This window comes from Callospermophilus lateralis, chromosome 15, assembly GCF_048772815.1.
Source record: "Callospermophilus lateralis isolate mCalLat2 chromosome 15, mCalLat2.hap1, whole genome shotgun sequence".
Taxonomy (NCBI): Eukaryota; Metazoa; Chordata; class Mammalia; order Rodentia; family Sciuridae; genus Callospermophilus; species Callospermophilus lateralis.
The window spans coordinates 39,068,747-39,085,158 of NC_135319.1; the positions used below are offsets into that span (position 1 = coordinate 39,068,747).

Sequence of the window (16,412 nt, forward strand, 5' to 3'; positions counted from 1 at the left end):
TCATGTCATTTTCAGGAAAATTAATAGCATCGGAGGTCATCATACTGAATGATATAAATCAGAGTCAGAAAGACATGTTTTTCATATTTTCTCTCATGTGGAATCTAAGGGGAATAAAAGCATGAAATTAGTATGGAGACTATTTGTGAATGAAAGGGGACCAATGGGAGGAAGTCAGAAGTAGAGGTAAGAGAGGTCAATACGGAGTATGGGTATCCTCAAAGTATATTATATACATGTACAAAAATTTCACAATTAAACCCATTACTTTGTACAATTTATATGTACTAATAATTATATTATAAAAGAATTAAAAAATCCACAACTAAGCATCCTCCTCATGTATTCTTCTGTTCACAATGCTAACGACCAAATTGCTTGAATACAAGAAGGTGTTTTCAAAGAGAAATGCATAGCTCCTTAGATTTGATGATTTTGAAGCCAGTCTCTGAACTGTGCTTGTACAGAGCTCTCTCTGTGTAGGACTACTCTGCATCAAAGCCCCTCTGTACTGCATGCACTCTTGCCAGTCCAATGGCTTTGACCCTTCGGTGAGAGAGCTATTCCTAGAAAGACTTCAAGCCAAACATCTTTTTCCCAGCATTAGTAACTGAGATCACTACCACTGCTTTTGTAGCTTAACCAACATGTTTCTCAATGAATATTCCTTCTTACTCTAGTCACCTCAGTTACCTTAGTCAAAATTCTCTTCAAATAGCATACCAAAGGGAAGGCCATAAAGTGCACGGAGAGCAGGAGACTTCAGCTCTTGCTGACCACTCACAGCAGGCTGTTCTGATTTTCCCTACCTTGCACTCTTTTGTTTTCAGAGGAAACAGCAAGAGCTTCACTATAGAACTCTTCCCACTAAGGTCTGACATAAATTTGCATATAAAGCTAAGGTTAGTTTGCCACAGGCCTTTTATTAAGTTCCCTTAGGAAGTCCCTTGGTAGCTAGCTTCTTTATAAACTCTTTCTGACACTATAAAGGAGCTATAACACTTCCAAAAAGGACATATGTTTTAACTGGAGTTTCAGGGCAAGACTCCTGAGAAAATAAAGAGTAGAGCAATTAAGATGAATTTAGGAAATCTGCTTAACACGGAGAAATGAAAAAAATGTTATGTCTTTGTGTGTTAAATTCAAAATGGTGCCTGAAGAGATTCTCCACAGTCAACAAAGAATCTGCAGAGCATGAAGAAGCTAACATTTGATAGCAGTTAGTTGTACAGAGAAAAAGTATTCCCTAGGGTTAGAAAAACTGGCTTGACAGGGAACTACAGTCATTAGTGCCAAGCACTATGGAACAGTGCCCTGTAGGTGCAGATAATGCACCACTGGACCTCAAACAGTACAGTCGGGCCCAGAAATTACTGTGAGCATAACAATTTATCATTCAAAGTAGATACTTTTGAGAGTAAAAGGGGGTATAATCCAAGATCATCCTATGAAAACTGCATACAGCAAACACTGATTTTATGAAAATTCATTTGTAAACGCAATAATCTTTGGACAAAATTATTACTACATTAACTTAAAAAATGAAATGAGAGAATAAAGTTGATGAATTTCTACATCCTTTAGCCTTAAAAAGTGAATTTCAAAATAGACGATAATCAAAGGACACTTTAAAATTTAATTTTACATGCTGAACAAATGATACAAAGGATGTAAAAAATTCCTTACAGCCTTCAGAGCAGGGTAGGAGTCAATGAACTAAAGAACTTTATCTGCAAAGCACCAAGACATGAATATAAAATTTTAAAATAAAGAAACAAAGAGAGTTTTATCTATAAAAGAAAGTGTGAGAAAATTAGAGTAGCCAGAAAAATGGAAGTCCTCGGAGAAAAAATGTCTGAGACTCTAGACTTTGAGTAGAAAGGGTTAACAGAAATCATTTGGGGTGATTACATGACTCAAGGAACTGGAAGAAAAAAAGAGTATATTCAAATATTTTGGATAATTAGATTTGAAAAATAAAACTTATAAATGAATGAATGCATTCTTGGAGAAGTCAGTCAATATTTTGGAAATAAGCTAAAACAAAGGTCACTAAACTTTTTCTGTAAAGAGCCAGATAGTAAATATTTTAGGTATTGAAACATGTAGTCTCTGTTGCAGTTACTCCACCTGGCCATTGAAGCACAGATCAATAGGTTAAAAACAATTGAGTGGCCATATTTCAATAAAATTTTATTTACAGAAGCTAAAACTAGATTTTCATGTAACTTAAACATGTCAAGAAATATTTTTAAAATTGTTTTAAACAATGTAAGAATATTAAAACTATTCTTGGCCCACAGGCCATACAAAATTAATGGCAGACCATAGTAGGCCAGAGTTTACCAACCCCTGAACTAAGATAGTAATACATAATGATTAACAAACATGAGAAATAAAAATTAGTGAAAGAGAGCTCATAAAATAGAAAGACTTGGCAAAAAACAATAATAAAGTATAAAAGTACTTATTTTGTAGTGTGTCTAATTTAAGCATTTTCAATAGTCCCACAAGATTGTCTAATTAATACAGCTTGGTAGGACTTTATCTAATTAAAATTAGCTTTGTACTAAGTGATTAGCTACTGAGTACAATAGGACTTAAAAATCAAGTTTGTTTCAAATTTATATATAATTTTAAGTGTCCAATTGGATTAATGTGTTTTGACAAATATATATACCCATGTAACCATCTCAGATTATCAGTTTTCATAAATGGTTTTCTGAGAATTTAGGAGGGACAGCATTTTATCTAGAAATCTATTTAGGGATGACCAACATCTTAACTTATCTCTCTATCTATTTAGGTCTTTAATTTGTCTTCAAAATGTTTTGTAAGTTTTATAGTATAGACCTTATATGTGTTTTATTAAATTTATCACTAAATTTATTTGATTTATTACCTTTTAAAAATACATTTTCTAATTGTTAGTTGCCACTGTATAAAAATATTTACTTTGAGTTGTATTGTATTTCTTCATTGAACATTTCTTATATAATTTGGATTGCACTGGAGTATGGACAGTTTAACTTTGTTCCTCTTCTCAGGAAGCAATATTTAATCCTTAATTTTTCACTGCAGTGAAAACTGAAAGTAGGGATTCAGTAGTATACACCTTTTTTTGAAAAACCAGCCTCTACCTCAGAGCAAAGCCTGTCCAAGGAAGGAGCATGACCTTTGTCTTTGGAAAGACCCACAGAGCACTCCTAGGCACATTCCCACCCTGCTGAGTTGTTTATCTACAAATAACACTAGAGATCTGCTGTGCCAGGTGTCTGTGACTCAGGCTAGGTGGGGACCCATAGCAGTCCCCTAGCAGCCACCAATCAGCATGAGACAGGGAAATACCTGGGATGCCAGATGACCCTCCCAGTAGTTTATGGTGTTTGATAACCTGTTGGGAAACCATGTAGTTCAGCATGAACACCCCTCTTGGCTTAAACCAATCAGTTCAAATGAATCCCCTTCTTGTAGTAACCAATCACCCCTACCCAACTTGTTCCCGCCAGTGAATGTGGTAATCATGTTTTAGAGTTGTTGTTTGATTTCCCCGTGGTGTGTGATGATTTGCTAAAAGATGCTATGATGTATGTGGGGTCTCTGCCTTCCCCAAAGAATGTATAAAACTGCTGCAAACCCTGGGCACGGGGCCTCTCAGCGTCACCAGTTGCTGTGTGCGCACGCGTGCGGAGGACCCAGCTAGCTTGCAATAAACACCTCTTTACTGCTTACGTCCATCTTGGTCTCTGGTGGTCTTTTGGGGGTCCCGAATTAGAGCATAACATTTTCTTCTGCAGTTCAGAAATAAATACAGGCATTTAAAGTAACAATACAAGTGGTAACCATATAGCAGAACTTAATTCCACAGAACTCTAATTGCAGCAGGTACCATTCTGTGGGAGTCAGTGACTAGCTGGAACAGACAGGGCCTCTCCCTCCAGTAGTTTGACTGTGAGAATTCAGACACACAACACCAATATAGTACAGTACATACGTACTTTATCTGCAGGTGTAGGGACAGAGATGATGGACTCATTATCTACACTGACTGCCAGGCCTTCTGCCCCCTGACTCAATTTGTTGATGAATGTGACATTTCATGTTCCCTCAGGCCAGACTGGGCTGCCGGCAGATTGCTTTTTGGCAAAGAAAGCATGTGGAGAGTCAGTATGGTGGAAATATATAGAAATATTCTCTTATATATAGAAATATTCTATATAGAATAGAAATATTCTCTTAACCTTGTGTTCCCACCATCATCATCTATTTTTCCTTTTATAGTTTCAAGCAAAACTCTATTTTTATCTGTCTTATTTTTATGGCCATCTAGTTTATTTAAAGAAAAATATGTCTATCTCAAAATTCAAAAAGCATTCTTTCAAACCATATTCTTAGAGACATGTGCTCAGCTAATGCAGTATTGGATTCAAATATCCTTAAACAGAGCTATCTATTGAGGATTTCAGTCAGATAAAGGGCCAATACTGTATAATTTAAGCAAGTCATCCTTAATTCAATAATCCTGTTGTTTAAAACGGGGTACAAACAAGCCAAAGATGGTTATTATAGCAGTCTAAATGATACATAAGAACAAGCCGTCTACTTTATTTGATTTGGATAGTCTTACTTGAAAAGTTTGTTGAAAATTAAATAAGGACTAAAGAAGAACACAAAACACTAGCTTATTCCTGTGAGAAAAGTTAACAGAAATGGAAGTATTTACCTTGAAAAAGAATAGACTATTGGGGAAAAAAATACTGCCTCAAAGGTACTAATAATTACAATAAATTGCTCTCCTGTCCTAAAGAGGACCACTTTGAGAAATATGTAGAAATGATGGCAAGATAATTTGATTTGTTATACACAAGTCATCTTGATAATAAGAAAAAAATGTAAATACTGGAACATCTAGCTAAAAGAGGTTATGAAGTTTTTTCATCTCTAGACAGCTTTTATGTATTCTCTACCTTGATTCTTATATACTGTTTCACTGGCATATCTTCTCAAATATCTATGCAGGGATAGTGAAAATGTAGGGCTTTAGTCCTGGTAAGACAATTTCCTAAAGAGCATGTGTCTTTATGCTATTATGCTTGTCTCCTTGACTGGACTCACTTATCCTCCTAATTTGGGATAAGTACTAATCTACTAGTCTACCCAGGTAAGGCATAAAACCTTTGCAAGGAGAAAAGAATTATTTGATAAAGTTTCTTTGTTTTTCACTTATTGTGTTGGTATAGCTTCATAGTTTCCAATCATATGAACAAAGTCTTGTATGCTGCTCATCAGTACAATGTTCCTCAGCTTATGATGGGGCTCAATAAATCCACTGTAAATTAAAAATATCATCTAAGTCAAAACTGCATTTAATACAACAAACCTACTGAATATCAAGATGAGTAACAATATACCATGGAGTATCTGCTGTTTAGCCTCATGGCTGGAGGGCTGACTGGGAGTGCAGCTCTGTGCAGCTGCTCAACATTGAGACAGTATGATATCACATATTGGCAGCCCAGAAAAAGATCAAATTTCAAAGTATAATTACTACTAAATACATGTAGCTTCACAACATTGTAGAGAAAAAAAAATTGTAATCTGCTAAGAGCCACAGCCAAGTAATATGATGCATGGCATTTTTGGTTGAAAGGTGACACCAGCAAGCCATTGAGATGATATAATTATGTTAAGATCTGCATTCATATGGATATTGGAGTCCTGCTGTCCACCTCAGCCTGCTATGGGACTCCTAGAGAGTTCCCATTGGTTGGGGAAGTGCGGTAGGAGGGAATTCCAGAGGAGGGACTTCCTGTTGGGGTCTGGGAGAACACTGCGTGGGTCGGTCAACGTATGGGGCATTGGCGGCAGTTTCAAAAATAAAGTTTGTTCCTGCTTGAGTGGCTAGTGATTTTGTGCCCAGCCAGACTGCGGCAGTAATCATTTGGAGTTGGGGTTTCTTTCTAATATCTATAACTGGTTTGCTTTCAGGTTTTCCCAAGTTCTGATATGCTAAATCTCATATCTTGACACTTTAACCACTGTCTTGCACCCTCTTCCACCGACCCTGCCAGGCTCCCCACTGTCATCCCTATGGATTTCTCAGTGTCACCTAACTGTAACTTTCAGGTCTATCAGCTACTATTAATACGTTACCCATATCTTCTTGCCACTTTTACTTTCATCCTACAGTGTTACTAGTAGTTAAGTCCAGAAGCTTTCAGATGAAACTCTATTCATTCTTACAAATTACACTCAGCAGTCCTGCCGAATCTTCTAACTGCAAGCACCTGCCACCCTGCCTGAGGGTTGCTTTCTTTGGCCACAAGAGCTTGACTGACTCTGAACATCAGGCCCCGGTACCACCCCTGAGAATAGCATTTAATCAAGGATGAATAGGCGGCTAAGTTTCCAGATTTTGTTCACCTCAGGTGAAATAATTCTGAGGTGTATAATACAGTACCTCCCAGGGTTCACCAGCAGGATCAGCCCCAATTGCCTGTGGTGATTCATAATTATATCTTATTAGCTTTCTTCCCATCCTAATCTCACTTTTATTTGTTCCTAAATACACTTCTAATAACATTAATCCTTACTTAAGGGTCTGCATGCAGGTGAACCTGTCCCAAGACTTAATATCTTACATGTACATATGTTGTTTCATTATTAACATTTAAATTAATTTACATAAACATTTGAGTAAGAGCATGATTGTGGTCTGTGTATATACAGTGTGCCTACAATGTATTCACATCGCTGGAAATGTGGCATGCATTTCCTTAAATAGACAACTCCGAGACTGGGAAAGTTCAAGAATTTGCTGTTCCTGGTGGCTCCAGGTCAGATTTCTTGCAGAACACTCTGTGATTCTGTGATATAGGAAGAGAGGATTTCACTACAGAAATACCTTGTTTTAATACATTTCCTTATCAATTCCAACTTAGTAATAGGAAAGATACTTGCCATTTGTTAGAGGAAAGAAAGCAAATTACTTGATATATTTCTCTTTGCCTCTTGATCATGCCATGAGACACTTGTACACAATACATCTTATCATTTCTGCACATGCTGCAGCTAATATACTCATTTACATAAGTTATAACCAAATACATACATAGAATTATGGTTTGTGACAGTGGATCTGACTTTGGGGATACATATGAATTGCTGAAGTTCTAATGGATTTCAGCGTTGATATCAGAAAATAGAATAAACTCTTTCTTGCAACCATTCCAAGCATATCAGATGATGAAGAATGTTGAAATAATTCAAGGAAAGTAAAGCAGACTTACCCGAATCATCATGACAGAACATCTGATATCATGAATTGTGTCATAGATCTTCTTTGAGATATCCACAAATTGATTATCATCAAATACGTTTAAGGAGTTCTTGTTTAAGGCTTCCAAGGCGACATTCACTTGTGTTACAAACTCAGGAATTACTATTAAAATAAATAAGAGAAGATTGTCTTTGTAATTGTAGGTTTCTATAATTTTCAGGAGTGTAGGGTTGTATTTTTAAATAAGTTATTTGATTAACTGACACTTAATAATTTTTAAAAGTAGAGATATAAAACATTTTGGCAGGATTTTTTCTTGGATCTCTGAAAAGTAAAAAGGTATCAAAGACAATGAAACACATATTTATAGAAATATTTTAAAATTATCTATCCCTTTTATGTCATCTTTGTTATTCCCAAGCCTGAGACTATGTAGTTACTTATCATGTTCAATATAAATCTCAAGAAATAACAAAAAGGAATTGGTATGAAAAACAGAACTGTAAACATAACAATATTTAAATGAATAAAATGTCTAAATCGCTAAACAGAAGAAACTAATTATAGATACTAATTCTGTTGTAAAATCAATAAAGATGCTGTAAGCATTCTTTTGGTAAGATGTTTTCCATACAATCAAAATATTGTTGAATGAAATTGGTAATGTCATATGCAAACTATTTCTAAAACGGCATCACTGAGCATAGGTATCAATGTATCAGCAAAGCCAATGTGTAGATTGACCTTTTCTTTAAAAATATAAAGTTTCAAAATTAGTATCCAATAAAAAGATATTTCCAGGTTTAAAAACAGTAACACTTATTAACCGTTCACTAGATTTAGGGTACTTTTCTAAGCCACTGTACCTTCCAGTATTATCTACTATACTCCCTTCCTTTGTCCATCCTCTAGGCATGCTGCCCAATGATAATAACATATAAATAGACATGGCTATTAAAAATTAAATTTGTAAGCAGTAAATAAAATTTCAGCTCCTCAGTTACACTAAACCCATTTCAAAAGTTCAGTTGACACATATGTGAACTTCCGTTTTGAAAAATAGAAATAAGTCTACCATCACAGAAACATATATTGGCTAATAGTGTTATAGAGTAAGATTCCATCAAATTGCTCTACTTTCAATGAATAAGATAACAGAGCCAAGGAGGAAGAAAACACATCATTTTTCTGAGGTGAAAGATTCCCAAATCACAGCTCCCAGCTACATGGATATGACTTCCAAAGACTCTCTAATTCAGACATATTTGTTGAAGGCCAGAAAGGCAAACCAATTTTCCATTGCAAAAGTCTATCTGAATTTTCTACAGCACCTCAAACCTATCCTATATGAATCTAAACATGTTATTTTCTACCCAGAAAACCTAGTTTTCATCTACTTATTCGTCTTAATCCATTTACTATTGCTAATAACATAATACTATACAGTGGATGAGTTAAAAGAAAAGAGGCCCATGGTTTTGGTCCAAGGTCAAGAGGCCACATGTATTGATGGCTTCCTTGGTGGCAAACCTTGAGGTGATACAGTGCTGAGAGATAGGGACATGTGAGACACCTGGTAAAAGTACCTTTTATAGCAGACCCACTCTCAATATAACACATAGCCCGCTAATCCATTAGTTAGTAGATTAATGGACTAACCCATTCCTGAGGGCAGAACCTTGAATCACCTACTTAAAATTATATTTAGTCCTATTTCTTTTTTTTGTGTGTGTGTGTGGTTCTAATTTTTATTATTAGTTGTTCAAAACATTACATAATTCTTGAAATATCATATTTCATACATTTGATTCAAGTGGGTTATGAACTCCCATTTTTACCCCGTATACAGGTTGCAGAATCACATTGGTTACACATCCATGTTTTTACATATTGCCATACTAGTGTCTGTTGTGTTCTGTTGCCCTTCCTATCCTCTACTATCCCCCCTCCCCTCCCCTCCCCTCCCCTCCCATCTTCTCTCTCTACCCCATCTACTGTAATTCATTTCTCTCCCTTGTTTTTTTCCCTTTCCCCTCACTTCCTCTTGTATGTAATTTTGTATAACCCTGAGGGTCTCCTTCCATTTCCGTGCAATTTCCCTTCTCTCTCCCTTTCCCTCCCACCTCTTGTCCCTGTTTAATGTTAATCTTCTTCTCATGCTCTTCCTCTGTGCTCTGTTCTTAGTTGCTCTCCTTATATCAAAGAAGACATTTGGCATTTGTTTTTTAGGGATTGGCTAGCTTCACTTAGCATAATCTGCTCTAGTGCCATCCATTTCCCTGCAAATGCCATGATTTTGTCATTTTTTAGTGCTGAGTAATACTCTATTGTGTATAAATGCCACATTTTTTTTTATCTATTCATCTATTGAAGGGCATCCGGTTGGGCCCACAGTCTAGCTATTGTGAACTGTGCTGCTATGAACAGCGATGTAGCAATATCCCTATAGTACGCTCTTTTAAGGCCCCTCCTCCAGTTGGGGTGGTCTGTCTACAGTGTCGGCAGGCAGGTGTGCCCCCTTTCTGGGCCCCGTGGTCTCTTAGTCCTAATGTCTCATTATGGGAATTAAATTTCAGCATGAGTTTTACAGGGAAGAAACCATATTCACATACAGCATTGCTCTATTTTTATGCCCAGTCACTCATGAAAAAGCCCCAGTGTTTTCTTTGATCTCCTGCTCTGCTTTTCCTCCTACATTCAGATGCCCACTAAATGCAATCCTCTCCACCATAATAATGTCCTGAATCCATTGCCAATTTTTAGCCCTACTTCCTCTAACCATCATCGTCTTTTCAAGTCCACATCATAGTCCTTCCCCTGCTTAAATTCTGCTCATTCTTTAGACTTGTTTTTAAGTACTTTATTGATGGAACCCATTCTTAGCATTAAGTACAATAGTATTTGCCACAAAACACTACTAAATTGTTTCATGAATGAGTCATGACACTAAGGTTTACGCATTTCCAATATTTCCTTATATTTGCCTATTTATATTTGATGTACCTAGCTCAGCATGTAGTAGATAAATAATTAAACACATTAAGGGAATACAATTAAAGGAATGAATAGAATATATAAAAGCCAGAAAAAAATGTAGCTTATGTTTAAGTTGTATTAAATGTAACGTGAGTTACATTTTTCTCAAGTAAGGAAACTCCAAAAATATATTTAGTCAGGATTACAGAAACATTCAAAAATATTTAATGAGTTTATCTTTACTTGTGGTAGTACTGAAAGAAGAGAGAACATTTAAGGTGTGTTCAGCCAAGTTTTGGCATGAACAGTAAATTACCCACAAAAACCATTGCTTTCTTTGACATCCTTTATTAACTCTAAACACAGTTAAGCACAAAGAAATGTGGTCTCAATAGCTGTCATGGCCTGTTTGCAAAACTGTATTCATAATCTTCCTTACTAAAAAGTATTTTTCTCATATACCAACAAGCATGCAACACAATAATTCTATCAATTCCTTGAGAAAACTCATTTCCACAGTAGCAAAACTGTTCCCATTGTTTTCCCATGGCAATTTTGGCAAAAGAAAAGAATAAAAAACATAAAGCCATGTAAACATCTGGTTTTTACTGTGTGAGATAATGTGAAAAAGATTTAGGGTATTTTAAGGAAAATACAACAAAATCTTTTCATTATTGCAACATGATTTCATTTTAACTCCTCTAGGTTCCTTTTATTAATAAGCTAATATTAGCTCCAATTAAAATAAAATCTTTCACAAGCAAATGTTTATTTTCTGAAGTACAGATGGAAAATACAACTTTTTACTCTAACTGCATGAATGAACTATTTGAAGCTGATATGTAATACATTTCTCATTTCATTAGCTTAAACATCAGCTACTAGTATGCTTTACTTATACTGTGGACATTTGGTTGCATGGATCAAACTAGCAGCAAATTTTTGTAATACTTTCAAGAAAGCACAAAGTGAATATAATGAAGTAGCCAGATAATGGTAATTTAGAAGGAATAACAAATTGACAAACCTGCCTTCAATCTATAATCTACTCAGGTTTTAAAAAATAAGGTTTACATATAATATATAGTCATGCTTTACAATCATTGATCAAAAAGGGGTATATTTTAAACAAATTCATTCTAATCAATTGAAGTGCCAGGTAGGATGAACTGTTCTGAACTTTGAAGGGTAAATTTTTGAAATAAAGATGACCTTTGAGTCAATATATTTGGGACAAACAAAAGATCTTGTCTATTGATATGGAAAATTCTAAAACAGTTCAGAATTCCTGAACTGAAGTCTATACTTCCTCAATCACCTTTATTCAGAATATACACAATGATAGCTTAGCATTCATTATAACAGCTCACTACTGTGATAAGTATTTAATATGCATGTCTAATTTAATACCTACAGCAGCCCTGTGAGATAGAAACTATACTACTACTACACTGATTTAACCGATGAGGAAACTGAGGTCACGCTGCTAATAAGTGAAGGGCAGGTAATTGAGACTAAAAAGCCTGCTCTCTGAACCCCAAAGCTGCACTGCCTCCTTTTAATAAGTGAAGTCCTTGGGGCTTCTGAATTGCAGTGCTCCTGGGGAAATTAATGTTAATTTTCTGACAATGAGGTTAACAGACCTATAGAGGCAAATTCTCCTAAGCCTTTTGCCTCTCTCTTGTAGTAACCCAAGAATATTTTATCCCTTCTTAATCCTTGCTAAATTTATTATGTGCATTTGAAAGTAGATGAGGGTACATAATTATCAAATTAAATAGGTCAGCAAAGAATTCAGACTCATTACAGGTAATGATCTGAAATGATGTCACCAAGTTATATTTTCTATCATTAATAAAACAGATTAAAATATTTCTAATTATATTATTATCTTTGAAAATTACTAATGGTAGAGAAATTTGCCTTTGAAAGTTCACATAATGCTAAGTCATAATTTCTTTATATTATGTTAAGCAACTGGGAATGAATTAATAACAGTGGAAACTACAATTAAGCATATGAATGACTTCTATAAATACTTCATACCCTTCATTTTTCCCTTTATTGAACACTCATTATTGTGGTTCATATTTATTTAATATTTAGAGAGCTAATGTTGTATAACAGGAAAATGTTTGGTACCTCACAGATTATATACACTAAAATCCATGGGGAGGATCTCACCACTTTTTAAATGATGTGTCATAAAGGACTGACTCACTCTGATCATTTATGACACATCACACAGTTAACAAGAGCCACACTCTGACCTTTCTATTATATCCTGCCTCCATCTTTTAGGCATCTGGAATATCTCCAAAATGAGAGAAATAAAATAAAAAAAGAATTTTAAGACCCATAGCTTCATGCAGCTGATACTATTTTTTCTTTCTTCTGGCAGAGATATTTTTCTACATATGAAAGTCTGAACACTTAATTAGCCTGAATGTCCACCTTCGGATCTGTTCAGTGACTTAGAAACTTCTTTCCTTGGGGCTTCATCTTTAAACCATATGTTAATATTAATAAGTCATATTTCATGATTTAAATATTTTAGAAGTTTATCCAATGACTTTTAAACCTGAGATAAAGATTTAACTCATACTTTTCCTCACATTATTTTCCTATTTCTTCACATCACAATGTACACAAAACTGAATACTTAACTATTTAAAGTTGGTCCTATGCCAAATAACATGCTGACCTTTGTTCTCTGACATACCTCTTTGTTTTAATGCAGGGAATAAATTGGCTCTTTATTTAAAAGAATGCTCACTCTTTTTGTGCTACTTTGAAGGCTTGTTTAAAATGACATTACAGAATCCATTTTGGTCCCTCTCTCTTGCATATTTCTTGCTTTAGGAACTTGAGCTGTCATGTTGTAAACTACGAAAAGACTCCCATGGTAAGGAACTGTGGTGACCAGTCAACAGTTAGCTAAAATATGAGGATACAGGCCAACAACCAAGTGAGTGAACTTGGAAGTAGGTACCCTTGCTCCACTCAAGCCTTTAGGTGACTGCAGCCTAAGATGATATCTTGACTATAATATTATGAGAAGTCCTAAGCCAAAACCATTCAAGCCACTTCTGTATTTCTGATTTTCAGAAAAAAAATGTGAATAATAAATGTTTATTGCTTTAAGCTTCTAAGTTTAGAAGTAATTTATTTAACAAGTAATAATTACTATGCTAAGAGATCTGTAACTTTTTCTTTAGAGCATTATAGTTCTATATAGCAGTTAGGTTCATCTTGACAAATTCATACATTTATGGAATTTGATATCAGTTCACATCCTCCCCTTTCCTCTCCTCCTCCCTGCTCCCATTCTCCTTTCTCTACTCTACTGAACCTCTTTTCGCTCATTTATTTATTTATTTTTGATTGGTTCTTTCTACTTATACATAAAGATGAAATTCCTTGTGGTATATCTCTATATATGAACATATCATAATTTTTTAAAATTTCATTTGCATTTCCTCTCACTTACCATACCAGCTCTCCTTCTTAATCTCCTTCTTCCAATGTACTGTGTTGAGAGCCACAGCCGAAGGGGCTCCAGCAAACTTTCAGACTGCCAGCTGATGATTGGCTCACAGCGGCCCCAGCAACACCTAGCTGATTGGCTCCTCTGTGGAGATGCTCATTGAGCTGTTTCCCTGCCCTTTCAGACTACCAGCTGATGATTGGCTCACAGCAGCCCCAGCAACATCTAGCAACATCTAGCTGATTGGCTCCTCTGCGGTGATGCTCATTGGGCTGTTTCCCTGCCCTTTCAGACCACGGAGCTGCTCATTGGGGGACTTTTTTGGCTCCGCCCATGCGACCCAGCCAATCGGCCTCAAGAGCAGGAGGATTGTGGGAGGAGGAGGTTGTTGGGTGTGGCTTGTGGGAAGCCGGTGGTGGCAGTTGGGCTCTGAGGGTTTTTTCCTGAGGAGCTGTTTTGTTTATCTTGTGTGGTTCTAAAAATAAAGTTAGTTTCTTTTGACAAGTGGCTCCTGAATTGTGCCCAGTCAGACTGCAGCATTTGGTGGCTCGCACGGGGAGCGACTGAGGGTAAGTAAACCGCTCGCCCCTGAGGGCAGGGTGAGAGGATGGGGAGCCATTTTAAGATTCCTTTTTTGTTTTGCTTCATTTTTGTTTTAAGTTGCCTGTCCCTGGAGATGAGTGAGACGGAAGAGAAACCGCTCACATCTGAGGAAAAACTATTTACGTCTGAGGAACCGATAGGGAGAAAGGACGGATGCACATGTCAGGAGGATAGAAAGGCTATAATGATTTTGTGTGGTTCCATTTTTATTTCATTCTGTCTCGGTTTTGTTTGGCGTCATCTTGTTGGGTTGTATTATAGTAGAATTACGGGATCAGAAATTAGTAAAAAACAAACTGAAAGAGTGTTAAGTAAATTGTTAGAGGAAAATCAAGAGCAGTCAGGGCATACGTTGATACAATGCAAAAATGTAGCCCATGGCTTTTTAAGGAGGAGTTATTAAATATATCACAATGGAACCATCATGGTGAAGATTTAAAAAGAATAGAAAAAATAGAAAAAAAATAGAAAAGAACAGCCCAGGAACTCTGCCAGCTGGCACATTGGCATTGTGGGCGTTGGTATCTGGTTTGCTTAGTCCAAAGCCTTCAATTCAGACAAAGGTAGAGGAAGGAGAAGACATATTGATTCAAGTAAAAGAGGAGGTCTCTCAAGTTAGTCAGAAAAAGGAAAAGATTCAAGTAAAAGAGAAGGTCTTTCGAGCTAATCAGACAGAGAAAGAAAGTTTAGAGCAGAAAAAGCCATCAGGGGGAAAGTTACAAAAGGAGACTGCTACTAAAACCTTTCTATCACCAGAGGGCTTAAGTGTCCAACCAACAGCACCACCTCTACAGGAGACTGCTACTAAAACCTTTCTATCACCAGAGGACGTAAGTGTCCAACTGACAAGGCCACGTCCATATGCTGAGAGGCCCCCAGCCCCCGCAGTGGATAGTTCAGATCCTGAGACAGGATCTCAAGTATTAACATGCCCTGTATTTGAGGTAGGAGGGCAGCGAATTTACCATACTTTAAATTTCAAAACAGTGAAGCAGCTAAAAGAGGCTGTAATGACATATGGTCCTCAAGCACCCTTCACTGTAAGCTTGGTCGAATCCATTACCAACTTGAACATGACGCCAGCAGATTGGGCTAATATGTGTAAAGCTGTGCTAAATGGAGGACAATACCTGTTATGGAAGGTTGCCAATGAGGAATTTTGCAAGGAGACGGCTAGGCGAAATGCAGCAGCTGGTTATCCTCAGAGAAATCTAGATATGTTGTTAGGAAAGGGACCTTATGAGGATCAGCAGCAACAAATTGCATATGATCCTGGTGTATATTTACAAATTGCTGTAGATGCAGTTAAGGCATGGAAGACTTTACAAGGACATGGAGGTTTACAAGGTCAATTATCTAAGATAATACAAGGAACTAATGAATCTTATGCTGAATTTGTAGATAGGCTTATTCAAACAGCTACCAGAGTTTTTGGGAATACAGAACAAGCAATGCCATTAATAAAACAACTGGCTTATGACCAAGCGAATCGTTGGTGCAGAGATATCATTAGACCATGGAAACATGAAGATTTAAACACATATATTAAATTATGTAGAGACATTAATGAACAAGAGCAAGTCATGGCAGCTGCAGTAAAACAGGCTTTAGATGCCAGAGACATTAATGAACAAGGGAAAATTGTGGCAGCTGCAGTAAAACAGGCTTTAGATGCCAGAGACATTAATGAACAAGGGCAAATTGTGGCAGCTGCAGTAAAACAGGCTTTAGATTCCAGGCCAAGAACATGCTACAATTGTGAACAAACAGGACATTTTAAAAGGAATTGCCCCATAGGAGGAGGGTTTAACAAAACTAGGTATCAAAGGAGTAGAATACCGGGTATTTGCCCACGATGCTGTAGAGGGAGACATTGGGCTAATGAATGCCGTTCTCAAACCACCATAGAGGGTACTCCATTATCAAAAAACGAACAAGGACCAAGTGTTTATCCACGATATCGTGGAGAAAGGCATTGGGCTCCATTGCCAAAAAATGGACAGGGGGGCCCAATGCTCCGGGGCCCAAAACCACAAATATACGGAGCACTGGAGGAACCCAGCAACC

The 16,412-nt window shown here is 36.6% G+C and overlaps 1 protein-coding gene across 1 annotated transcript in view; it reads right to left on the reverse strand.

Moving 5' to 3' along the window:
• Positions 1–16,412, reverse strand: part of Ctnna3 (catenin alpha 3) — a 1,643,966-nt gene that overhangs the window by 312,432 nt on the left and 1,315,122 nt on the right. The window contains exon 13 of the mRNA XM_076834267.1: positions 7,290–7,441. Coding sequence (XP_076690382.1) covers positions 7,290–7,441 — 152 coding nt within the window. The remainder of the gene's footprint in view (positions 1–7,289; positions 7,442–16,412) is intronic.